General features: G+C 37.5%; 10 protein-coding genes across 22 annotated transcripts; 5 read left to right on the top strand and 5 right to left on the bottom strand.

Annotated features, from left to right (window-relative positions):
- Window positions 1-78: 78 nt before the first annotated feature.
- Window positions 79-6,438, top strand: LOC6541075 (lysine-specific demethylase 6A). 10 transcript variants are annotated; one of them, XM_015159497.2, is made up of 15 exons: window positions 79-279; window positions 332-678; window positions 1,083-1,194; window positions 2,465-2,640; window positions 2,912-3,040; window positions 3,108-3,333; window positions 3,407-3,587; window positions 3,652-3,909; window positions 3,967-4,099; window positions 4,160-4,863; window positions 4,936-5,060; window positions 5,138-5,557; window positions 5,666-5,875; window positions 5,946-6,072; window positions 6,155-6,410. In XM_015159497.2, the coding sequence occupies exons 1-15, from the start codon at window positions 230-232 to the stop codon at window positions 6,347-6,349; spliced, it is 3,393 nt and encodes a 1,130-aa protein (XP_015014983.2). In that variant the 5' UTR covers window positions 79-229; the 3' UTR covers window positions 6,350-6,410. The 10 variants fall into 10 exon arrangements, with proteins under 10 accessions (XP_015014983.2, XP_015014979.2, XP_026834892.1 ...); XM_015159493.2 differs by having other exon boundaries at window positions 4,921-5,060; XM_026979091.1 differs by having other exon boundaries at window positions 3,649-3,909.
- Window positions 6,439-6,708: 270 nt separating this feature from the next.
- On the top strand, window positions 6,709-7,586 carry LOC6542567 (protein trunk). The gene has a single exon (XM_026979096.1). The coding sequence runs from the start codon at window positions 6,824-6,826 to the stop codon at window positions 7,535-7,537; it is 714 nt and encodes a 237-aa protein (XP_026834897.1). The 5' UTR covers window positions 6,709-6,823; the 3' UTR covers window positions 7,538-7,586.
- Window positions 7,516-9,028, bottom strand: LOC6541870 (acylglycerol kinase, mitochondrial). The gene is made up of 3 exons (XM_001969397.3): window positions 8,826-9,028; window positions 8,645-8,765; window positions 7,516-8,590 (listed from the first exon to the last, which is right to left on the bottom strand). The coding sequence occupies exons 1-3, from the start codon at window positions 8,921-8,923 to the stop codon at window positions 7,583-7,585; spliced, it is 1,227 nt and encodes a 408-aa protein (XP_001969433.1). The 5' UTR covers window positions 8,924-9,028; the 3' UTR covers window positions 7,516-7,582.
- A 219-nt stretch (window positions 9,029-9,247) lies between these two features.
- Window positions 9,248-10,328, bottom strand: LOC6541874 (probable transcriptional regulatory protein MYPU_6240). The gene is made up of 4 exons (XM_001969396.3): window positions 9,832-10,328; window positions 9,600-9,774; window positions 9,448-9,543; window positions 9,248-9,390 (listed from the first exon to the last, which is right to left on the bottom strand). The coding sequence occupies exons 1-4, from the start codon at window positions 10,263-10,265 to the stop codon at window positions 9,280-9,282; spliced, it is 816 nt and encodes a 271-aa protein (XP_001969432.2). The 5' UTR covers window positions 10,266-10,328; the 3' UTR covers window positions 9,248-9,279.
- A 130-nt stretch (window positions 10,329-10,458) lies between these two features.
- LOC6541938 (probable trafficking protein particle complex subunit 13 homolog) lies at window positions 10,459-12,303 on the bottom strand. The gene is made up of 5 exons (XM_001969395.3): window positions 12,143-12,303; window positions 11,697-12,084; window positions 11,288-11,600; window positions 11,097-11,225; window positions 10,459-11,040 (listed from the first exon to the last, which is right to left on the bottom strand). Exons 1-5 carry the CDS (start codon window positions 12,183-12,185, stop codon window positions 10,597-10,599), a joined length of 1,317 nt encoding a protein of 438 aa, XP_001969431.1. The 5' UTR covers window positions 12,186-12,303; the 3' UTR covers window positions 10,459-10,596.
- A 98-nt stretch (window positions 12,304-12,401) lies between these two features.
- On the bottom strand, window positions 12,402-13,724 carry LOC6541769 (MOB kinase activator-like 3). Its single transcript, XM_001969394.3, has 6 exons — window positions 13,460-13,724; window positions 13,250-13,400; window positions 13,062-13,185; window positions 12,902-13,005; window positions 12,675-12,790; window positions 12,402-12,609 (listed from the first exon to the last, which is right to left on the bottom strand). The coding sequence occupies exons 1-6, from the start codon at window positions 13,499-13,501 to the stop codon at window positions 12,484-12,486; spliced, it is 663 nt and encodes a 220-aa protein (XP_001969430.1). The 5' UTR covers window positions 13,502-13,724; the 3' UTR covers window positions 12,402-12,483.
- A 194-nt stretch (window positions 13,725-13,918) lies between these two features.
- Window positions 13,919-14,919, bottom strand: LOC6541319 (REPTOR-binding partner). Of its 2 annotated transcripts, none has more exons than XM_001969393.3 (4): window positions 14,750-14,919; window positions 14,396-14,477; window positions 14,151-14,272; window positions 13,919-14,089 (listed from the first exon to the last, which is right to left on the bottom strand). In XM_001969393.3, exons 1-4 carry the CDS (start codon window positions 14,804-14,806, stop codon window positions 13,997-13,999), a joined length of 354 nt encoding a protein of 117 aa, XP_001969429.1. In that variant the 5' UTR covers window positions 14,807-14,919; the 3' UTR covers window positions 13,919-13,996. The 2 variants fall into 2 exon arrangements, with proteins under 2 accessions (XP_001969429.1, XP_015014411.1); XM_015158925.2 differs by having other exon boundaries at window positions 13,932-14,089; window positions 14,147-14,272; window positions 14,750-14,917.
- A 540-nt stretch (window positions 14,920-15,459) lies between these two features.
- On the top strand, window positions 15,460-16,626 carry LOC6543017 (RNA-binding protein Rsf1). Its single transcript, XM_026979097.1, has 2 exons — window positions 15,460-15,557; window positions 15,616-16,626. Exon 2 carries the CDS (start codon window positions 15,653-15,655, stop codon window positions 16,253-16,255), a length of 603 nt encoding a protein of 200 aa, XP_026834898.1. The 5' UTR covers window positions 15,460-15,557; window positions 15,616-15,652; the 3' UTR covers window positions 16,256-16,626.
- A 1,332-nt stretch (window positions 16,627-17,958) lies between these two features.
- Window positions 17,959-22,671, top strand: LOC6541174 (phosphatidylinositol 3,4,5-trisphosphate 3-phosphatase and dual-specificity protein phosphatase PTEN). 3 transcript variants are annotated; one of them, XR_001448618.2, is made up of 12 exons: window positions 17,959-18,769; window positions 19,329-19,538; window positions 19,600-19,772; window positions 19,837-19,981; window positions 20,091-20,278; window positions 20,342-20,449; window positions 20,622-20,784; window positions 20,841-20,950; window positions 21,027-21,242; window positions 21,303-21,624; window positions 21,881-22,091; window positions 22,490-22,527. XR_001448618.2 is itself a non-coding variant. In XM_026978991.1 (11 exons), the coding sequence occupies exons 2-11, from the start codon at window positions 19,439-19,441 to the stop codon at window positions 22,507-22,509; spliced, it is 1,545 nt and encodes a 514-aa protein (XP_026834792.1). In that variant the 5' UTR covers window positions 17,959-18,769; window positions 19,329-19,438; the 3' UTR covers window positions 22,510-22,671. The 3 variants fall into 3 exon arrangements, 2 of the variants coding, with proteins under 2 accessions (XP_026834792.1, XP_015014985.1); XM_026978991.1 differs by lacking the exon at window positions 21,881-22,091 and having other exon boundaries at window positions 22,490-22,671; XM_015159499.2 differs by lacking the exons at window positions 21,303-21,624; window positions 21,881-22,091 and having other exon boundaries at window positions 17,960-18,769; window positions 22,490-22,671.
- Window positions 22,672-23,199: 528 nt separating this feature from the next.
- On the top strand, window positions 23,200-24,389 carry LOC6541398 (FUN14 domain-containing protein 2). The gene is made up of 3 exons (XM_001969390.3): window positions 23,200-23,409; window positions 23,853-24,045; window positions 24,105-24,389. Exons 1-3 carry the CDS (start codon window positions 23,315-23,317, stop codon window positions 24,285-24,287), a joined length of 471 nt encoding a protein of 156 aa, XP_001969426.1. The 5' UTR covers window positions 23,200-23,314; the 3' UTR covers window positions 24,288-24,389.
- Window positions 24,390-24,400: the final 11 nt, after the last annotated feature.

Here is a 24,400-nt window from a genome sequence, read left to right as displayed (position 1 = left end):
AGTTTCCCACGTTTTTCCAATTGTTCCAGTTACGTGAACAATTTCGCAGTGCGAAACACACATTAAAGGAATGCGTGACACGTCGACGATTGGAAACATAGCTCATCTCTAAGAATATTTTAGTGTCATCTCTAAACTAAACATATAAATAAAAAAAGATTTTAAAAACTACGCTGTATTATTGGCCACGCTTCTGAAGCTCAGTAGTTTTAAAACAGTTGGCTTGAAAATGGGGCAACTTTCTTTCGAGGATGATTGCCTGATTCGCGAACTGGATAGGTACGATTAATGCTATTCGCCCAAGTCTTGTTTAATAATATTTACGTTTCAGTCGATACTACGGCTTTTTGGATTTGTCCAATTCGAAGAATGCGGAAATAAGGACTCTCGTTCAGCAGACCATTACAAACTTGCAAAACTACATTGCAAATGGTCAGGTGCACGACTCGAAGAACTTCAGTGATAACAAAAATGCTATACAAAAGTTTGAACCCCTAACTCAAGAAGGTGAACATATGGAAAACACATCGTCACAAAACAATGATGAGACCAAACCATATGATACAAATGCTAATGAAAAGGTATCCACCATTGATGAAAAACTTCATGACGACCACTACGTTAACGCTCTTTGCAAACTTGGCCACCTGCATCTTCTACTCGGCGAATACTCTGAAGGTAAATAAACATGAAGATGCCCTTGTCGAGATACAATCCGAGGACTGTGCCAGTAACATCTATAGGATGCTTATGTCCTCTTAGAATCATATATGTATGAAAATATAGGTATGACAGGAAATATCGAAGTTCCGGTAAAATTTTTCGCATATACCTTAATTATTTGGAGATCAAGCTTAGGCAGGCGTGCATATCCGTTTATTACTGGTTATGTAATACATAAAGTCAAATGAAGTTGAATTCTTTCCCAACTCAAGAACATTTTTATAGAATGTCAATTGCCTAAGACATTATGACATGCAAAACAGGAAAGTATTAGGATATCGGTTAGTCCATTAATTAATCATTAATTAATCGAGTTGTTTGTAAGATCGTATGTATATATTTCATATATATTTTTGCAGCTCTATCAGCGTACCAAAAGTACTTACGATTCCGGGAAAACAATTACTGGACAAACCATGCATTTATTTACGGAATAGGTGTTGCTTATTTTAAACTTCGGTGCTTTAAATGGTAAGTAATCTTTTTTATATTTAAGCTACTTAAATATAAGTTGTTTTTGAGAAATATCTCCATACATACTCCGTACATACATACAAATGTGTCTACCAATCTATTTTATAAAATACTAAAATTATTTTTATTTAAAAAAAAATTTTCTTTAATAACGAAGTACCGAATTTTATATGAATTTTCGGAACGTAGATGCATGTGCAGTGGAAGCACATTCATTCATCAATTAAAATAGTCGATAACTGTTATCGATGTATACGTTCCGTTTTCATATCGTTCCCATTTAATTGCGTTATCGCGCCTTTCACATCCATATTGTATTGATATTAAATTGTTTACTAAATAGATTCTACACGAAACAACACTGCCACTTATAGTATATATATATTGTAAACAATTCACAACGAATTAAAATTAAGACTGCAGAGATTTGTTCCAATAAAAAAAAGTGCGTTTACTGGTTAGTTTTGAATCTTTTCACAGTTGTCTGGGTTCTAAAAAAAGTAATGGATGCTGTAAACATTAATACTTACAATAATAATCTTTAATCTCATGAAATATTGCCAAAAATTAATAAGAATATAAAGATTTCTATTGTACTTCTTTGTTTGTTTTTGCAAATTCGCTGTTATAAAAATACATAAATTCTCATTACATGCATGTATGTATGTACGCAGTGTGTGCGCGTGTGTCTGTGTACAAAATGCAATGAGTGCCCCCCTTTAAGGTCGTTAGTTTAATGGCGGGGTTGAAATGTGTTCTTTGTTTAATTTCAATAATTTCGATCGCGTCCGGCACAAATAAACAATGATTCCCAGTTTAATTATATCTAATAAAATACCATGAAGCAGTCTGTCTCGTTTTTTTGAGTACACTCAGACATGTCTGCCGACTCGACGGCTGCAAGTTCTTTTGTTATTTATAAACAAAACCTGTGTTTCGTGGTCACATTTTAGCAACAGATTAACATTTAAGTTTTAATTTTATGCACTAATCATTGCAGTTCTTGTTAAATTAAGTACGTTATCTGAATTTGTTTGTTCAAATGGTTATGTGTATGTATGTATGTACGAATGCGTGCATTTGTGTACGTGACTGCATGCACGTAAGTATGTATGCACTTATGTAAACACCGCTCACTGTAAACAATTATTATCATTTTAATTTAAAATTAAAAACAACTATTATTATTTAAATTAAAATTGAAAATGAATATCAAATTAAGGAATTTAAAAAATGTCTGAATTAATTGATTTGCTATTTTTTCCAGGGCCATCAAATCGTTTCAGGAGCTTTTATACCTAAGTCCCAATTTTACATGTGCAAATGAAGTTCATTTGCGTCTAGGTCTTATGCTAAAACATTGCGGGGAGTTTCATGTTGCCCAAAAACATTTGCAATTAGCGCTGCTTTATACATATCCTTCGACCTATTCCGAACTTCAGGGTACGTACTTATATTTATACATTTTGACATATGTGACAATGTGATCGGAAAATATTTTTCAGTTCTTTACTTTACGTCCTTATCATCTTAAAATGGTCGTATAAATATTGTATATAAATGTTATATGTAAGGGGAATTACAATATTAAATCATCTTATTGATAAACAGTTAAACCAAACTTCTGTGATTCATTTGGAATTTGAATATTTTACAGTACATTCACTACGTACAACTTAGGCAACTACTTAAGTTCTTTATTAATACTTTTCAGTAAAATTTCAAATCGCGCATTTGTATGAAGTTCAAAACAAGCACAAGGCGGCAAAGGATGGCTACGAATTTCTACTAAATGAAAAAAACATCTCCTTGGAGCTAAAAGCAGATGTTTATCGGCAATTAGGTGAGCTGGAAAAGGATATTTTAAACGGCTAAATACTTTACTCTAACTTTTCATTGACTTCGTAAAGGATGGATGTACCATTGCGTAGAATGCCTAGGCGAAAAAAAGGAACGTGAAGCAAACGCATTAAATTTTCTACAAAAATCAATTGAAGCTGACCCAAAGAGTGGACAATCATTATATTTACTAGGAAGGTGTTACGCCGGCATCAATAAGGTCCATGATGCTTTCCTAGCATACCGCAACTCGGTGGAAAAAAGTGAGGGGAATGCTGATACTTGGTGCTCAATCGGGTAAAATAACGATGAATGTTTTTGCTTTGCCCCTTTATTCCTTAATTCAAATGCATTCTTAATACATTCATAGCGTCTTATATCAGCAACAAAATCAACCAACGGATGCCCTTCAAGCTTACATATGTGCTGTGCAATTGGATAAAGACCATAAAGCCGCGTGGACCAATCTGGGTATACTTTATGAGAGCTGTGGTCAATTACGAGATGCCTATGCTTGCTACCTAAATGCAACCAAACAAATATCATTCCAGGTAGTGTATACATATGCTTGTGTAGTTATTTCAAATATGTAACATACGTTTTTGCTCGAAGAAGTCTTCATTAATTCGAAAAAAACAAGCAATACGTATGAAAAAAGACACAATAGGGCTGTCGAAAGGCTTGTCTCAGAGAATCACTTTCTTGGAGGGCCAGCTCAGTCAAGCTCCATTGCCGAGTATTACATCGAAACGCCGCCAGCTGTGTTCAATCGAAGAAGCTTGGAACCTGCCAATATCATTAGAAATGAACTCTCGCCAACAACAAACAGCGCAGATGCTACCAAGACAGGTCACAAAACAAAGTCCAGTACAGGTGAATTCAAACTTAGACCAATCAGAGAACAATTATCCAAACCACGTTTGTTAACAGGGACCGCCACCACCTTATCCGCATAGCCAACTCAGCCAAAGTCCCATACCTGCGAAGCGTATTAAGGAAGATGGCACAGGCCATCAAGAAGTAACGCAAAACAACAGCCAGACATCTGCCCAAAATCTAATAAGTACGTAATCAATTTAAAATATGTATAAAGTTTTAATTCACTTTCTAACATTCCAAATAGACATTTCGGAATCTTTAAACCAGCGCAACTTCAACGCCATGCCGGAGAGCAACAAAAATTCGGAGCAAAGTGTTGTAGACACCTTCGACGAAATCTCGAATGATATTTATAAACAGAACGAGACTATTAAACTTGAACGTTTAAGCCACGATGCACTGAGTAATAATGAGGATTCGAGGTACGATTATATTGGTGCTGACAGCGCCGACCTATCGACCACGTTCAAAATACAAATGGATTCAAAGCAGTTGATGGCAGCTGTGAAGCTACTGCCGATTGACGAACCGCCCGTGCACTGCACCGTTTTGCAAGTGAATGCGCCCCCGCCATCTCCGCCCGATTGCCCACCGCAGAAACTCACGCAAGACCAACTCCTGCCTCCCACACCTTCGGTTCATTTAGAAAATAAGAAGAACGCGTTCAGTCCTCAGTTGCAGGAGTTTTGCCTGAAACATCCAATTGCCGTTGTACGCGGCTTGGCGGGCGCCTTGAAGCTAGATCTCGGTCTCTTTTCGACCAAAACGTTGGTGGAAGCCAACCCGGACCATAGTGTTGAAGTCCGGACCCAAGTTCACCAGTCTCCCGATGAAAATTGGGACACTTCGCAGGGCAAGCGCGTCTGGGCCTGCATTTCCCATCGGTCTCACACAACAATAGCCAAATATGCCCAATATCAGGCATCCAGTTTTCAAGACAGCTTGAAGGTAATGTTCGTTGGGTGGATTCTCTTTAACATGAATACAGTTTACTTTATCGTGTAGCTTATTTTACCGCAGGATGAAAGCGATAAAGGTTTCCCGGGCTCACAAGCAATGTCGGACTCAGACTCAAAGGACTCGGTATCCAATTCGAACATTGTTTTAAAGCGTAAAAAACACAAAATTAACAGCAAAATGTTGAGGTACTAGAAGCTCTACGCTCATTTACGTCTGCATAACGATATAGAGCAACTTAATTAAATGCATCGGCTTATTTCAGGTTCGGGACCAACGTTGACCTGTCCGATGAAAAGAAATGGAAGCCACAACTAACAGAGCTACAAAAACTGCCAGCTTTTGCGCGAGTTATATCCGCTGCCAATATGCTTTCTCACGTGGGCCACGTCATTTTGGGCATGAACACCGTTCAGCTGTACATGAAGGTACCCGGAAGTAGGACGCCTGGCCACCAAGAGAACAACAACTTCTGCTCAATCAACATCAACATCGGTCCGGGGGACTGTGAATGGTTTGCCGTCCCGGATGCCTACTGGGGCGGGGTTCACAATCTGTGCGAGAAGAACAACATCAGCTATCTGCACGGTTCGTGGTGGCCCGTCCTGGAAGATTTATACAAGGAGAATATACCGGTTTATAGATTTATACAAAAACCTGGAGACTTGGTTTGGGTAAATGCCGGGTAAGCAAAAATTATACGCATATGTGTATTTTGATGGACCATGTAGAAGTGAAAATGGTGTTTGCGCCTTCAATCGAACCTAACAATTCTGGTTTGTCTGACTTTTAGATGCGTTCATTGGGTTCAGTCGATCGGATGGTGCAACAACATTGCGTGGAACGTTGGACCATTAACTGCCCGTCAGTATTCTCTTGCCATCGAGCGATATGAGTGGAATAAAGTGCAGGCTTTCAAGAGCATTGTTCCGATGGTGCATTTAAGCTGGAACCTTGCAAGGAATATTAAAGTGTCCGATACAAAACTTTTCGAGCTGATAAAGTGAGTACACAAATAATAGTGACACCCTTTTCAGATACTATAAGACATGTGTATATATTTTCATTTTCAGAATGTGTTTGCTGCAAACGCTGAAAAACGTATTGCACATTCAAGAGTATGTCAAATCGAAAGGGGTGGAAATACGTTTCAATGGACGCGGAAAGAACGAAGCATCCCATTACTGCGGACAATGCGAGGTATTTAGTAACGTAGTATTATTGATATATTGATATTATTTCATAGCTGACGTGCATCCTTAAATCATGCGTGCACTTGCAGGTGGAAGTTTTCAATGTGCTGTTCATCAAAGAGCAAGAGAAACGACACGTGGTTCACTGCCTATCGTGCGCTCTGAAGTTATCTCCATCGCTCCAGGGTATCGTTTGCCTCGAGGAGTATCGTCTTTCTGAGCTGCAGCGCGTGTACGATTCGTTTACTTTACACAGAACCCAAGGACTAGCATACACTCAGTAGTTGTAATACGAGAAATCATTTTAAGTAATGTAGATTTAATATATGTATATTTTACAACGTACAATATACTCTCTATTGTTTTGATAAAACATTACGGTATGAATATAGAGATGGGGTTTTCCGAATAAAGCTATCAGAGCTGTTTTTCGGCAATTATGTTTAATAGTCTCGGATCCCACTTTAGTAACGAAACTGACCTTACGATGAACGCTTATGACTTAAACTATTTAGACACATCTTTTATAGGTTAATATAAACATTAAATTTATCCAAAGTTTAGAAAGCGTTTTAGTTACATAGAAATACATTTAATTTATAATCTTGACACTGAAATTAAATTCTTTTTTGTATCAAATTTGTTTTTATTATTTGCCGTTGAACCCCAAATAAGTTTCAGTGTAGAGTGTAACGATAGTTACTGTAATCACGATAAATCAGTTGCTATTATTGGTGTAGCCCTGTTTTTAGCCAGCCATGTTTCTGCAAATACTGTGTCCAAATATGAAATCACAAAGTGAACTGCACTGGCTGGCTATTGTGCTCACATTGTTTGCAGTTCTTGGATCGGCACAAGATGATGCTGATTACTGCGCCGAACTTTCCACGCAGTCACTGGCCAAAATTCTCGGACAGGCATTCAATCCGCGCTACATGAGCATCGATCCGCCGGGCGAGCCCGAGGAGAAGAGCTACCATCTGGGTTACAAGCGATCGTCGTACGAGTTGCCATTCTATGCGGATAGTGACACGATTTCAGTTAGCCACTTCCCCGCCTGGGAGACCAACCACTTTGCCTTGGTGGAAAAGAAGGAGCCCGCGAGGAGCAAAAGTCTGCGCACGAGGAGTGCGTTCATGGATCGAGTGGGACATCCGAGAATCGATGGCTTTAAGCAGCGGCCGTGGGAATGCTCGTCGAAGATCAACTGGATTGACTTAGGCTTAAATTACTTTCCACGCTATATCCGTTCCATCGAGTGTATTGCCAGAAAATGTTGGTATGATCACTTTAATTGCAAGCCAAAATCATTTACAATAAAAGTTCTGCGCCGTAAAACTGGCTCATGCATTCGAATAAACGATAAATTGATTTTGATCACCGCAGAGAAGTTTGAGAATGATTATACGCAGCTCTGGATTTGGGAAGAAATAGCGGTTAACTTTTGCTGTGAATGTGTTATGCTATACTAGTAGCGCCATTTAATCAAGATTTAATTAATATACACGTTTAAAATGTCAACAAAAAACTTTAATAGCATTGGGAACAACAGATACCTTAATGGGTCTTGCATCGTACTCCTCGCCGTCGATGGAGTAAAACTTCTCGGCCATTTCACCATCCGGATGCAGTTGAATAGTCCTGCTCTTAATCACCAAGCTAGGCAAAATGTTGCTGCACGTCACTTCAGGTATTTGCTTGATGAACTCCCAGCCCGGCTGCAAGGAACTTATAAACTGACTCTCCAGCTCCGCAAAGTTATCCTTATTCTGAACACAATTGATGTTTATCTGACTGGCTTCAGCGCTCCCCTCGAACTTCTTGCTGCAGTTGTCGTTCTTGATGAGCGGCGTTTTTATTTCTGCCGGGTTCTTTTGGTACTTTATGAAGCCTCTTGTGAAGAGACCAGCGGGCTGGGCTGCTTCCTGGCGTTGAACAGAAGCTGCACAGTCAACGCAGCCAGGACACGGCGGTGTGTATACATAGTCGGTCTTAAGGCTCCAGTTATCAGCAAAGGACTTGGAGGCAGCGGAAGCGTAGTGACGCAGTGGTCCGAAGTACCAGTATTTATCCTTTGCCGCACTGATGTCCTTTAACAGACCCCAGGAGAGGCCATTAAGGCCGAATATGGGCTTCAACTGGCTGTCGGTGCCATCGTCTTCGTTGATCACATCAAAGCGAATCACGCTTTGGTACTGGCTCTTATCCTTGAGCATGGGTTCCAGGGCTTTGGAAAGGCTTTTTACATAGTTGACGTCCTTGACGCCAAAGATATTGATGCGCTTGGATGCGGATTGCATGGAACGTCCCAGCGGAAGGATTGTGATCGGGCAGAGATTGCCGCGTCTACGCATCAGCCCTGTGACCACCTCCGACGAGGTACCGTCGCCGCCGGCAACCACAATGGCATCGGGTAGCGTCGCCAGCTCTTCCACGTAGGTTTTGGCATGACCAATGTGATTTGTCCGAAGGATCTCCACGGAATATCCAGCTAAATGCAAAACCGGCTCGCAGTAATTCGTGAACTGAAAATCTAAGGCTGGGTTAAGAACTTGGTCAGCTGCGTGCCAGCTACTTACGAACTTCTCCGATCTCTTCTTGTTGGCCACGGGATTCATAACAACCAGTACCTTCTTGGGGCGATCCGATACCCAATTGGTCTGGATGTTGGATGCAAATTCCCGCATATGTTGTTCAATCCTGGAGAGCAAATAATAGGTTAAAGTTTTGTCGAGTTTTCACTGTTTTCTGAATGCATACTCGACGTGCGTTTTTAGCGCTTGCAGCGCGTACACAGACACTGCCGCTCCGAACGTGCATTTCTTCCAATTATTCCGAATAACTCTTAAATAATTCATATTTCTTATTTAGACCAATGATTTTGATTCCACATGTATTGGTTTGGCTTCACACAAACAGCTGGATTTCAGTTCGTGAAGGGTATTCCACCAAGTTTACATAAGCTTTAGCTAACAGAAACGTACGGAATTGAAACAGCAACCTTGGACATGGCACACTATGTTACTTAACATTGTACTAAATTGGTGATAAAATATTTATTTTTTTATTCATTTCTAAGGCACTAAAAAAATTAATTAAATAATAACAGCATTCGTAAGCACTGCGCACGGCATTTTCAACTCAATATTTAACATCTTTCTGTTTGAAGAGTGAAAACTCAGTAAGGAAAATCATAAACGTTTTATTCAACAAGCTATAATTGTTCAACATTATCATAGATATCCTCTAAGCCTGGGATGTTTCTCAGTTTTCCTATAAACACGTCATATGCCTTTTGGTCTTCGGGTGATAATTGCACTACATTCTAAAGGATAATTCTTATTTAACCACATTGAATAATTGAATTATTATACCGCTTTACCATTGGTGAAAATATGTGTTCACTGTTTTCTACGGTGTATCCAACCTTTTCCAAGTTTCTACTCAAACTAGTTAATACCAGTGGATTGCATAGAAACTACAATTTTGGGAAATACATTGTATATAAAATAAAAATTAATAAAACCAACATACATTCACGAAGCCATCGGCGTTGTCAACTACTTCGATCTCTTCGGCGCCTAACTCTATAGCATCATTAGTGGCTTTATCCTCCAAACTGGATTCGTTGAGAAGTTTCGAAGTATCATAGCGAGTTTCTATCAATCCAAAGTCCTCAAACAGGTTGCCAACATCCGTGAACTCGCCTCTAGAAACATAAAAAATACATTAATTCAAAAAAATGTATTGCAAATTGCGATATTACCCGGCCTTCTTGATCATCGGTGTCGCATCCATTTTAACGCCAGAAAAGTTGTCAGTATAGAAAATGCATATAAGGTAAACGTTTCTTTTGTACTTGATATCGAGCCTATACTTTTTGAGTTGCACTTTGCTGGTCTTGAATTTGTTTAAGGTATTTTGTATGGTACCGCTGGGCATGTTTTGCTTGAGGGCTCTCTCTATTTCCGTCCGCAAGAGGGAATTAATTGCCGGATCCGCGGAGTTGCCCTCTTGAATGGCTATTCGAATTTGCCTCGAAATTTTCGCAAACAGAGCAGCTCGGGCACCATCCTTCAGTGCTTTAGTGTGCTTGATGTTGGCCCATTTAGAATGGCCCGCCATTCCGCGAACTGGTTGCTGGGCTTGAAAAAAGCATTTTCCAAAATGCGTGGAAAATGTGCACACATTTCGTAACATTTCAAGTACTAGTGTTGTGATCTAAAAAGTGGACTAGTGTGACCGCGGCAGAAGTTCCAAGAAATACTTGCAACTATAAAAAATTTGCTCAAAAATTGTATGTTTGTTTATTTAAATTAAATGCGATACTATCCGGACTTTTATAATAAAAATATTTCTAAACATTTTACTAATGTATTTTACCATTCAAATATATTTAATAATTTTATTTATGACCTTTTTTCTTATTAAAGTATAGCGATTTACAAAGAATAACATTAATTACAAAATGTATCACGTAAATGAAGTCCCATGTTACACTAACATGAATTCTAAATACACCTTTATACATCTATACAACTTGTAATTGAACTTGCTTTTGAGTTAAACAGCTTGCAGCACTTTCGTAACGAATTAACTTATTCTGATGGGTTGTGGGATCATTATCGTAGTCCGAATTAACCACGAAAACATCGACGACATTTTCAATGGTGAACTGCTCATTTTGGAGCGTGTTGGTCAGTACCAAGGGTGATATTTTAACGAGTCCCAATTTGGATGGACAGACGGACAAAGGAAACTCGGCAGATTCACCACTTTGCAGTAGATTCAGCATAAAATCAGCACAGCCCGTGTATTGACTATCAGCCGAAAACTTTGCAACCAGACGTACATTCAGTTTCATTGGATGCTCAGAGGTATTCGTCACGCGACAGTTGAAGGTGAATATCGTGCCGATTTTGATTGTGTTTTTCGCATCCAATACTTCCAAGCGGAGTGTTTTGCATTCAAATGGCTAAAAAAAAAATAAGAAAATTATTTGGAATCTACTTTACACATTTGTATCCCTACCAATCGCTGTAACTGACTGGTTTGAAGTCTGCCCTTCTCGCCCAGATTCGATCTCCAGACAATATCCAGTTTTCCCACATTATTAAATTGTCGCAGGGTATCTACGTTCTTTGCAATATCTCCTTTGGGCTGCTCGTAACATACGAAATTGTGAGGATTTAGTTTAGCTACTGGAGCTCAACTCATCTTACCTTGATACAATACAGAAACTGACAACTATTATTGGGCTGCAGCATGTGCTTCACCGTGAACACAGATTCCCCATTTGGCAGAGTGTTCAATGGGGTGACGGAGTAATCCTCGGAACCATCAAGTTCCACCTTTTCCAGACAGAAGGGACTGGTGGTCACGTTTTGGATCTGAGCCTCCAAGTAGATTTCGTCGATTTCCGCATTGTAGAACTTGGTTTTCACATCGAGTGGCTTAAGCACTTGGAACTTGAAAAACTTTCTCAAGGATTGGGCATAGCCCGCCGAAGTCGAGTAGTTTACTTCGCAGACGAGACTGAAACAGAGTATATTACATGGTATCTTCAGATTTACGAAGCATAGATTGAACATATTGATGGGCGATTTGAAAACAAGTACTTATGCCCCTTACATGTGGGTTCCGATTTCCTTCACCTCGTATCGAATCACATCATCGATTGTCCCACCGGGCGGCAATACCACCGGGGACTTTGCGTTTTCGTGCATGGATAGATTGATACGTGTGGTGTTCGACTGGAGATCCGCCTTAACGGTGACACATTCCACTGGATTGGGGGTGGTATTGTGGACACATATGTAGCTGGCGAATGTTTCGCCCAGGTAAATGCTCCCGAAGGACTGTGGGAGCAGCAGCACCTGGCCCGCCGCTAAGGTCTCCGCACAGGCACCTGCTATTCCGTCGCTCGCCTGGGAATTGCCGAATCTCTGGACCAAATCTGTGGGCTCGCAGGTCACCACAGGTCCAAGTCCCACCAAAGTGGGCCGCATCAAACGCATAACTATGGAAGGAAAGAACATCAACACCTTGGCGATAATTTGGACGCACCCAAAGTTTACCTTTAAGGGCCACCAAGTGTGCATCTGGATCAACCATCTCCATTTTGGATGATACTATGCAGTGCTTATTTTATTAAAATAAATCAGCAAAAAATCTAACTCTGTTTACATCGGTGAGACCAAATTTATCGAACGGTATTATACCAATTTTCAGCACATGAATACCCTTAACATACCACATAGTTGAAGAATTAATACCAACATTTAAAATTAGAGCACTTAAAAAGTGAAATTCTAACTTTAGTTATTAAATAGTCAATTCTCAAAAGCAAGGACATGTTCGCTTATTTATTTTGTAATAAACAATATATATTTACATCACAATCTAGTACGAAATACTTTCAATCCTTATCCTTGCAAATTCTAGATGTCATTTCTTGTAGCGGTTCCAATTCCTTGGCCGAAATCATGTCAAATTCTTGAACAAAGTAGTAAAAATGTTTGTAGCAGGCATTTACGTGAGCTTCCTGAAAATTTGGAAACATTTAACAATTTATTGAGTTGATTGGAGAAACTATATAGTAATACGCACAGCTCCAATGCTCACAATACGATCGAAGTGGTGAATATAGACGTGGACAAAAACACGAAACAGACGGGTTAAAATTTTACGACTTATTGCTGAGAAGTTCTTTGGGAAAGGAACATCTGAAATGAAGAAGCGATACTAATTATAGAATAAGTATAGAAAACCAATAAATAGATTATATAGACTCTGCGTTCTTTTAACCGAAGAGACCCAAAATAAAAATTTCCTACCCGTGGACACTGGAAAAACAGCTTCATTGTTAATTTGTGTCTCAATCCAGTCCATTAAATGCTCAATGTATTTCTGCGCTGAAAGGGCGGTAGGCTTCTTGTATCTGAAATTGTAACTACATAAGCTTATGCGCTTCGGAATATCACTTATTGGACCTACAGATCTCCATCGGCCCATAAGTACTCATATCTAGAACCGCCAGACATCGTGGGACAGGTAGTTTCGTTGCAAAACTCAGAAACAGTTCCGTAGATCAAGTTTATGCGATTGAAGAAGTCCACAACTGAAATGTACCACGTTTGGCTTACGATATATGTTATATACGTCATATAATTTATAATTCTCACCATGCACGGCTAGCCAATCGTTGAGATTCTCCCCTTGTGGCAAACGCACCACTTGCCGCAGATTAATCCCGGACTGCAAACTGGCCTGGGCTTGCTTATGTAAGGAATACCTAATGGTTCCTGAGGCAAAGGGCTTCTTTGGCCTAAATGTCTGTAAATAAGTTGGCAAATATATCGAGTGCATATGGTTTTGTTATTGAACTAACATACTTTGCCCTTTTGGAAGAATTCTAAAAATCCATTCAAAGCCATAATATCTTTTTGGAGATTCTGATGTTAGTGAGAATATTTTGGCACATATGTAGGCGCTGCTTACAGTACAAGCTTTTGGTAATTAAATAACTATTTACGCTGCTTATGTTTACATTTATTCTTTAGATTATTCTGTATTTTTATGCCGATGGAGAGATGGGAGAACCCACTGATAGGCTTTTCACGACTAACTTATCGAACCCTTAGAATTATCGTTCCACTTATCAATGTTCCAGTATACCAATTGGATTCACTCCCTTAATAAACAAATATTGTTTTTGGTTATCATAAATATATTTATATTTAGTTTTAATCACTGAACAAATCACTACGGTAGGCAAAGATTGATAACTACAAATTTAAAGTCCGTTAAGAGTTGTGAAAACAAATATTGTCAGTGACAAAAATGTGCAAGGGTTCCATAATAATATAAATTGTAACTGTGGTGCATTTATTATAAAAGTCATATACTTATGCTAAAAATTTAAATGTAGGTTATTCTTGTTTGAGGATTCCGAGTTCCTGAAGTAACTGGTCATTGTTGGTTGGAGTGTTATTTTCGCCTAATTGGTTATTCCATTGAATTAACTGCAATAAAGATGGGAATAAATAAATTGGTTGGACGTGGATTGATAAATTATATACCGACGCGCTCCAGTTCGGTACGCAGAGCAACTACAGCCTTCTCCCGATCCGCCACCAATTCCTCCAGGTACTGATACCGCAGCTTCTTGCGCGCCCGACATTCCCTAGCACTTTGTCTGCTGCGTTCTGCAAGAGAAAATACACGTAATATTAATTTTCATAGTAAATAACATGTGTGGCGTCCGGAAATTATAATAATATACTGAATGACATTCTTTGAGTGTTAGAAGTGTAAGATGTTTGTCTTACCTAGTTTGGCCTTGATGTCCAATTTTTCAGTAGACGTCTTTCTTCCTGGCTTTCGTCCTCTCTTCCCGCACTCTTTGCGCGTCTGTTTATAAATGTAATACGAAATATAACTTATTACAATTTCATTTCAATATTCTTATTCGAAAAAATGCGGATCCGATAAGTCGAACTTAAAATCGATTTTGAAAATTAGCGCTTTAACATAATAACCATTTATATTTATGAATATATATACATACATATATAGATGTATATACATATGTATGTACAAACATTGCTTTACTGCGCATTAAAACAATGCACTTCATGTTCAAGACAAAAAGAATGCAACTTGTATATTTAATGATAAGTTACCACTTGTGTCTCCTCCGTTATCGACATTTTATTACTTTGTATCTCCATATCTGCCATTATATCTCTCAAATAGTTAAACAACTTTGCAACTTTTTGTTATTATGCGACTTCCGTAAATACTCAAGGTAACACTAATCAAAACCAATACACACATAGAGCTCTATCGAAATTTGTCTGAACAGAAACGATGGAATTGAACACATTCATAGGACTATTGGAATACCATATTCCAGACTGAAGAAATAAATAAAAATTTTACCGAAATCCACTTCTTTTTAAGGACTTTCCAAATAATAAGACCAATCTCTTTTTAGTAAATAGTTATTGTTATTGCCCGTAGCGTGAGCTTCAAGATTAAATATATTATAAAAACTTTTTATTTAATCAACACTGCTGAGGTTTAGTATATTTAATCGCTAAGCTATGAACTTTTTGGCTTCAAACAGCGTAGAAAAAGTTGCTGGCAATCATTAAAAATGAATTTATTATTTTATTAGTTCATTTATGTATATACTTTACTAACACAAACACTTTATTTTAAATGAAGTCAAAAATAATTAAAATAAATAATAACTCTTTATAATAACAAATATATTTAAAAAAAAAAAATTATAAAATTTACTATAAATTAAAGTCACTAGTGCAATGGGAAGTCCCTTTATTTCAAGGGGCTACTAAAGTATAAATATATCCCAACATATTCCCAGTCTCAGCGTTTCAAATGCAAGGCTCTTTTTGAAAATTAGCATTTTTGCAACGAGTTTAACCACCCTGGTTGAAAACTTGATATAGATACAAACGCTAAATTGTCCGGTGGTGATAACTTATTGATTATTTATTTTTCAAGGCAGCTATCCGATTTGCAGGATATCTCCGAAAACGAATCAGAAACAGTGAACTCAGATGTCCAGCATGGGTGATCAGCGCGGGACACGGGTGTACGTCGGCAATCTGACCGACAAGGTGAAAAAGGACGATCTGGAAGGGGAGTTCACAAAGTACGGCAAGCTGAATTCGGTGTGGATAGCCTTCAATCCGCCGGGTTTTGCGTTTGTGGAGTTCGAGCACCGCGACGACGCCGAAAAGGCGTGCGACATACTGAACGGATCCGAGCTGCTGGGCTCCCAGCTGCGCGTGGAGATATCAAAGGGGCGGCCACGCCAGGGTAGGCGTGGCGGACCAATGGATAGGGGAGGACGACGCGGCGACTTCGGCCGGCACAGCATCACGAGCGGTGGGAGCGGCGGTGGTGGTTTTCGGCAGCGCGGATCCAGCGGATCCTCGAGCCGGCACACGGAGCGGGGCTATAGCTCCGGCCGATCCGGAGCGAGCAGCTATAATGGCAGAGAGGGAGGCGGCAGTGGCTTCAATCGTCGCGAAGTTTACGGCGGTGGACGAGAGAGCAGCCGGTACAGCAGCGGTAGTAGCGCCAGCTACGGACGCACTGGCGGTCAGTCGGCCGGACGCTTTAGGTCTCGCTCGCCGGTGGGAAACCATCGATTCTAATGACAACACCACTCATAGCTGCTTAAGGATTGCCTATGAGTAAAGATTAATAAATAATAACTTAAGTGCGACCGTAAAACGCAGACTCAAACATTTAAAATCGTAGCATTCGATCGTTTTCGATCGTCCAAAAAATTCCCACACCCCCACATCAACAAAAGAAAAAAAAAAACAACAAACTGATAGTCGTCGTCTCTTCATTATTTATTTTACGAATAACCATTAACATGACAATTGCAAGCACGTATGTAAAATCTAAGTTATAACGTAGACAACTAGTAAGAAAAATACGCTAAGACTCGAACAACGTCAAACCAAAATCTAGAAGTACGCAATTTTAATAAAGGAAATGCGGAACAGTTTCTCGTATACATACAAGCTTTCGCAGAATAATTGGTCTACAACATTTTTACAGAACCTCTTTCAACCAACCAAATAAACCCTACGAAATGAAGCAGTAAGATGTCCAAAATCGGTAAGAATGCGTTTTTAAAGATCTGCTTTGTTTTCTGGATCTCGAAAACCTAAAAAGCAATAACAGCCAAGTGTTAACAAACAGATCATTGACTTTATATTTGGTAAGAAATATTGCATGACTTTTTTCAATCGATCTAACTTTTAACCTATTAAGAAGAATACTATAAAAATGTATAACTTATTGTAGTTGGGTCAAAACCGCAAAAATCTAGCCAATGCTTCAAGCGACTATCTTAAGCGCACCAGTTTTAATGTTATTTTACTTCATGGATTATCCCTTAACGCCACTTTCAGATTTATTGCTTAAAGTTCAAAACATAGCAAAGCAATACTTATGATAACGACGATTAGTTAGTTAGTCCAAGGGGCTGTTATATATTTGAACGAATGACTGCAGAAACTTTTTAAACGAATAACAAAAGAGACAAATAAATGAAAAATTGGTTAACACGGCAAATCTCTTGTTTTTTTATTTCTTCGACTTTTATCTAAATTATATTACTAATGTTTCGCCCAATTTATGTTTTATTCAAGTCGAGTTATAAGTACCTCTTTCAATAAAGGTAACAGGGGAAACATTTTCTAAGTTGTACTAAGGATCAGTTTTGCGGAAAAAAATAAGCCTTAGAATGTAAATATAATTTTTAAATTGTCACAAATGTTGTTTCCTCATTTTTTTTATATAATTCACCCAAATTTTTTGGCTCGAAGTCCAAATCATATTTATGTGCAATGAATCGAAATCCCATAAAAACCTGTTGCACATTTATCGATTGTTAATAAGGAAAGCGTGGATTACATTCAGGGTATTCCTTAAACTGATTATTTCAGAATTTCACTGGTCAACCTATGAAAAAAAAGTTAAAAATCAGAAAAAAGTTTCGCATTTGGAAAACTTGTTATCTTATGCGACCCCAAAAATAACAAAAACATATTAGTTTTTCCAAGAAATTATGTTTTTAATGGAATAGCTGATGCAAAGTTTGATTTCGATAGGTGAAACACGGTTAACTTGTATTGGCTGTATTGCATCTTCAATAAAAATAGATTCATTTGTAATCAACTATATGTTTATTCTAATAATAAAACAAACGAAAAGAAACGGATTGATAATTACATATTGTTTATAAAGTCATTCATGTTTAAACTATGTATAAAGCCGCATGACTTAAAAAATAAATAGTTCCATCGATAGCTTATCGATAGTTTTTGCATACACAATTTAATCGACAGGGCCGCACGCACCTCGATAGCAATCATGTACATTTTCTCAAATCTTGTAGTGGTATCGCTAGCCGTAAACACCCTGTGGATCTCACGCTTCATAAATTAATAATACATTTAATAGAGCATGAGCGCTACTGTTTAAGTTTTACACATAATTGAAAAGTTTTATTTGAAATTTCGTGGCTTATAGTAAAACATGTGATAGCTTTTGAAATGCAGTACCCAGAACCCGCTCGGTTGGAACATTAAGCTTATTGACTTAAACATACCCATATGCACATACATATGCGTGAGACAGTAGACACATATATTCGTGTGGTGCTGATAGTGTAAATGTGTAAAATGTCTGTGGAATTGTGACTATGTTTTTGTTTAAACAAATATGTACATAAATGCACAAAAATCGGTGCATATATGTGCACATGCCCGTCATCCATATCTGCATATTTCTGTACATGCATATGTGCTCTAACTACAATACATACCACCATTCGCAAACAGTTTGTCAAAAAAGTGTGTCTACTCGGCGAGATAAAACCAAAAACAGTTGCCAAATCAGTCGCTATGTTAAGTAATTCGAAATTACTGCTCGGTGTTTCTAAAACGGATTGTGATTTTGGTTTTCACCCATCGAAAAGCCCATTTAATTACTCGGATTCGAATTGAAATCGCCGTACGTTGGCTTCAATAATAAACCCTATTGGCCAGTTTGTTAAGCACAACCAGGACCATTCGACAACCAATCTGAATGTATTATGCCAAGAGGAAGTTTGTTATATTGTTTATCTCTGATAGTAATAGCCGATACATGTAAGTATGTTTCACGTGTGTGCCTCAAATTCCTGCCTGTTTGTGTATGCGTGTGGGTGTATGTGCCTGTGTGAATATTTGTGCTAAGGATATTTGTGGATATATAAACCGAACTCAAGTTAACTCTTTACCTGTTTCTAGCAAATCAAGTAGAGAACTATTCCTATAGAGATTGCACTTATGTATGTGTATGTACAAGCTTAAATATGTATCCAAGCAAGAACAGCAAACAGGAATATATCTTACCCGAGTAAAAACTATATTTTATATAGAATAACCCAAATTGATCAAGTTAACAAGCCCATTATTAGTTCCATATATCACTCTAGAATATTATTATTAACTCATATATTGACCATATTAGCAAACTGTCTGCAGTAAAAAGGTTAAGGATTCAGTTCCCAGTAGAGAACTGAGCTGCAATGAGTCAATACTTAGTTTTCAAACTTCCCTTAGAACTTGTCACTTTAGGAATTAATAAAATTAATTTTAATATAGCACGTATTCATAAAAAGGCACCCAAATTGTAATATATGTGTGCGCTTTGGTTTCCTTTCAGAACGTACACTTTGAAATGGAGTAAATAGAAGACAAGCACTGGTTCCCACATAGATTTGAATGGTAGCAGCTAATCTAATTTAAAAAGACAAGTCTTTAAACCTTACAAATATGGCCAACACTATTTCGTTAATGTCCAACGTGATACGCAAGGTAGTGAGTAAACAACGTATACGATACAATGAAAAAGGATACAATTTGGATTTAACATGTAAGCATTTGAATCAGCACTAATCATTGGACGACTAACTTTACTAATTATTTGCCTACAGACATTTGTGATAACATAATTGCCATGGGGTATCCAGCAACGGATAAACTAGAGCGCCTATACAGAAACCGAATGGAAGATGTCCTTAAGTTTTTGGAAGAGAATCATGGCAGGCATTACAAAATATATAACCTATGCTCAGAGCGTAGTTACGACGTTGCTATATTTCACGGGGTAATTTGAGGAAAACTATTTTCTTTGTTTAGCAGCGTAAAATATGTTTTTTTTTGTTTTACAGAGAGTAGCTGTTCTACCGTTCGAAGACCATAACCCTCCAACGATTGAGTTAATACAACGATTTTGCATGGATGTTGATTTATGGCTCAAGGAAGATTCGTCCAATGTTGTAGCCGTGCACTGTAAAGCTGGAAAAGGCAGAACCGGTAAGAAACGGTTCCTTATTTTGGGCGAAAGTTCATAAAATATCTTGGCATACTGTTCAATGGTTGGATATTTGTAGGGCCACTACTAACCCTGTTGATTTCATTTAAGGTACCATGATCTGTGCATATTTAGTGTTCAGTGGACTTCAAAAATCCGCTGATGATGCATTAGCGTGGTATGATGAGAAACGTACAAAGGACCGAAAAGGTGTGACAATCCCATCTCAGCGTCGATATGTTCAGTATTTTTCCAAACTAGTTTGTTCAAGTGTTCCATATTCGAAAATAAGCCTTAACGTGAGTATTCCGAAGAGTAGCGCCGCAATCCAGACAAAATTTAAAATGCCTTTTGTATCTCAGGTATGTGAAATACGGTTCTCGGAGTCCAGTTGTTTGCAAAACTTAGGCACGGTACAATGTTCAGTATCTGTATTACACGACTCTGCCACAGAAAATGCAGAGCCAGATGTAAGTATACAGCCAATGCGTTGGTTTCAACTCATTGATTTTTAATTCAATGATCAACCTTAGATCCTTAGAGAATGGAAACTGAAGTTAAAATCTCTATTTTATGTGATTCTTTATTTCCAACACGCAATCATATCTAATCTCTGAATTGTTCTTCTTTTTATAATTGCAGAAACAGAAAACCTGGAAGATTGATTTTAAAAAATCATTTGTTTTGACCATTAAACCATCTTTACCAGTTTCCGGTGATGTAAAATTCGAACTCACACAAAAATCACCAGAGAAAATCATTTGTCACTTTTGGCTAAATACATTTTTTGTGCGAAATTATTCACGTAAGCATATTAAATATCACTCATCCAATAAACGATTTAATAAGCTTTCTCTTTAGCTTGCGAGTCCGATGGAACAGTTAACAAATATATACACACTTTAGGTAAATCAGAAATCGATGATGTACATAAAGACAGAGAACATAAAACGTTTTCAGAGGAATTCAAGGTACGGTCATTCGAAGCAATTCAAAAGATTCTGATTACAACATGGATTTGATGATGAAATGTGATTTTCTTTTCAGATTTCAATCGTATTTGAGGCAGAACAATTTAGTAACGATGTTCAAACTGAACCGTCTGAAAAAGAGAGAAATGAAAATGTTTTAAATTTTGAAAGATCAGACTATGACAGTGTATCTCCAAACTGCTTTCCCGAAAAAAAAGTCTTAACTGCGATCGTCAATGATAATACAGCGAAAAGTCAAACAATAGAACCGTTGGATCATAAGGATATAGTTGTAAGTGAAAACTGGTTTTGCGCAGAAAATATGCTTAATCTATAAATCTAATATTCGTAGACTAAAATCCAATACGACACATCAACCAATTCAAAAAATACTTCGACAGCGTCTAAACGCAAACAGCCTAATAGCAAACCTCTTTTACCAAGCTTGAATGATTCCACAAAAGAGGAACTAAAAAAAAATCATATATTTAATCAACCGTCCATTAAAAAAACTGATTTAATCAAATGGCAGAATAGTGAAGTTCATATCACCTCTGACACTCGAAGTATAAACGAAAGTAAGAACATCAATTACAATTCATACATCACATGTAAACAATCCTCTCCAAAATTCAACTGTGGTACCGAAGAAGGCGAGGAAGATTGGGAATCCGGTGAGTTTGCTGCACACTATGCTCTCAATGACTAGATCTCACTAAAATCTATCTGTTTTAATCGAGTAATACTGAACATTCGTTCTAATTTCACTTTTAAATTACTGAGAGTTTCGCTTCAATTGATTTCTTGACCGTTATCGGTTTTTATATGTAATTAATGCTATTCAAATTAAGATTTGTCAGATGTTAAAAGAGATAGTCTTTATATGTCGTCCACACATTTATATTCTTATTGACTTATTGACTTCGCCAGAATAAACACCCGAGACGATTTAAAAGACTTCTGGCTGAACGATCTCTTAATTTTGATGTGTAATACGAAGCCACCAGAACTGGATTTATATGTCCCCAAGACTTTTACGAGTATACTAGCAGACAGGCTTACAGAGATCCACTTCCTTTCACGGGGAACCGATCGGTTACAGCTGGGCTCTGCACACCTGTTTAGAATTTAATGTACATAGGTGAGTGGGAGCCCATGTCTGCGGCTCGAATGGTCAACTAACCGGCAATCCTTAATCAGCATCGATTCTCATCAAACATCCCTCACCGCTTCATAAGTATGTCAATATGTGTTTTTGGCCATTTCTAGTGCTGTTCTGAACTCATTTAACAAAATTATCTTCGAACTGTCGAGTTTCGACAATTTTGTCTAGCTTCGAACTGTCGCTGTTGGAAAATATATCTCATAAAGATCCTGAAGCAGAATCTGTCTTTTGTGTGTTTCATCATCATCAAAAGTGTACTGCTTATAACTCATTCATAATATTTTGTTGTATATCCATCAGTTTCATGAATTTTGTGCTAGTGACGAATAAGCTTAAACTAAATTAATTTATAATATTTTATTCTTTTATTTCAGGTGAATCAACATACCTGTAATCAATGCTTATTACGGACTTATAATTCTTGGTGATTTAGCAAAGTAATTAAAATTGCTAAGTAATTGGCTAATCTATTCGAATTTGTAAATATACTGTATGATATTTATTTAAGTAGTTTTAACAATTATTTTAAATAAACTCATGTACATTTTGTATTGTAGATTTCATTCGAACTTTGGGTTTTTGTCTGAAATTGATAATTAAGGTGGTAAGGTTCAAGAAAATTTTGAAGGTTTCAAATCTAAAAGTGGATAAAAAAATTGATTAGTTTTTTACTAAGAGGTAAAAACTAGGCAGTTATTAAAAAGATCTTAAAATTTGCCAATCGATAAAGTTGTCCAAAATATTAAGCGGTCGCAAGGGTAAGATTAAAAATACATTTCTTAAAATGTCTTTTAATAATAGTCTAAGTCTAAATAATCTTTAGCTGCATTGTTAACAATGCTGAAATTCTGAAATCTGCTTTGCTTGTGAACAAAATCAGCTGACCAAGAACACGGTCACTCTGACCTGCTAAATTATTAAAATTGTTTCTAATTTCGCTCCTTATTGGTGTACTAAGAGATGCTATTAAAAATTTAATAACTGACTACTTTTTCCACTAATCGCCACCAAGTATTTTGCTTACCCTTTTTCTTATAATCCCTATAACATATGTTGTTCCGATTCCAAATTCCAGTAAACACACCCCAAAAGAGATGACAAAATTGGCGCTATCTTGACAGGCATATACTATTGTGTTAAATTGACGTAAACTAGACCGTCAGAATTTCGCATCTTAACGTCGACATCTAATTTTAAAAATGACTAATTATTCGGAATTTTTAAAGAAAGTTTTTAGCGATATTGGCCAGCGTTCAGCATATTCGCAGATGCTAATTGGCGTCTCATCGGGATGGTATGTGGTTATATCATTGCAACACATTAAGTTAAATTTTAGGAAAGCCGAATTTCTGATGTCTGAAGTTTTAATTGTTTGCATACTTTATTTTATAACTAGTATATAAGTCAGTAGAGATTTGGTTTAAAATAATAAATTGAATGCTTTGCTGCTACATGTATTGCAAATATTTACCTATGTATATACATGTATGAAAGATTGTTTTTGTTGGAGGAATACATAAAGGACCTTCCTAAAAAAGGAAAGAACTTAAGTGAAAGAAGATCCTAGGGAAATGAGTCATTAATCAGATAAGGATAAAATAGATAATTCGGCTATGGAGTTGTATATTTTATGCACCAAATGATAAGTTGCTGAATTAATAAATCAATAGAAGCTATTCAAATTAGCTGGCGTCTGGGTAATTTGTTCTTATCACCAATAATATAAATATTTTTCAGGGTCACAGGATATACGACAATGAAGATAGGCAAATTTGCTGCCTTTGCCGTGGGCGGCAGCATAATCTTGCTTGAAATCGCGCACCAAGAAGGGCTTATAAAAATAAATTGGAGTAAGTTGGATAAGAGCGTGGATAAACTTGCCGATAAAGTGGAAGCTTCGCTGGGTCGTGAAAAAAATTGGAAGGATAAGGTAAAATTGAGACGACACATTTAGATTTACCTAATATATATGCTGACTCTTATTTGCAGACCGAACGATATGTGGACAATCAATTAGACAGGGCGGAAAGCCTCTTAACCCGAAACAGCAAGAAAGTGGCGAAATGGTACACCAAACTGATTGGCGATGAGGAGGGTCCAAAAGTCAACGATCTCCACATATTTTTGGCTTCATTTTTCGGTGGCGTTGCCCTGGGCATTGCTACAGGATAATAGAATTGTCTGATTGGCACAAAAACATTTAAATACCATATGGTTATTACGAACAAATCTCACTTAATAAAGTTACAAAAAAAAAAATAATATAAACGAAAATCAATCGGTTC

The sequence above is a fragment of the Drosophila erecta genome, unplaced genomic scaffold (genome assembly GCF_003286155.1).
Source record: "Drosophila erecta strain 14021-0224.00,06,07 unplaced genomic scaffold, DereRS2 tig00000055-arrow-pilon, whole genome shotgun sequence".
Classification (NCBI taxonomy): domain Eukaryota; kingdom Metazoa; phylum Arthropoda; class Insecta; order Diptera; family Drosophilidae; genus Drosophila; species Drosophila erecta.
Note: the sequence above shows the minus strand (reverse complement) of the source record. Positions and strands in the feature narration are given on the sequence as shown.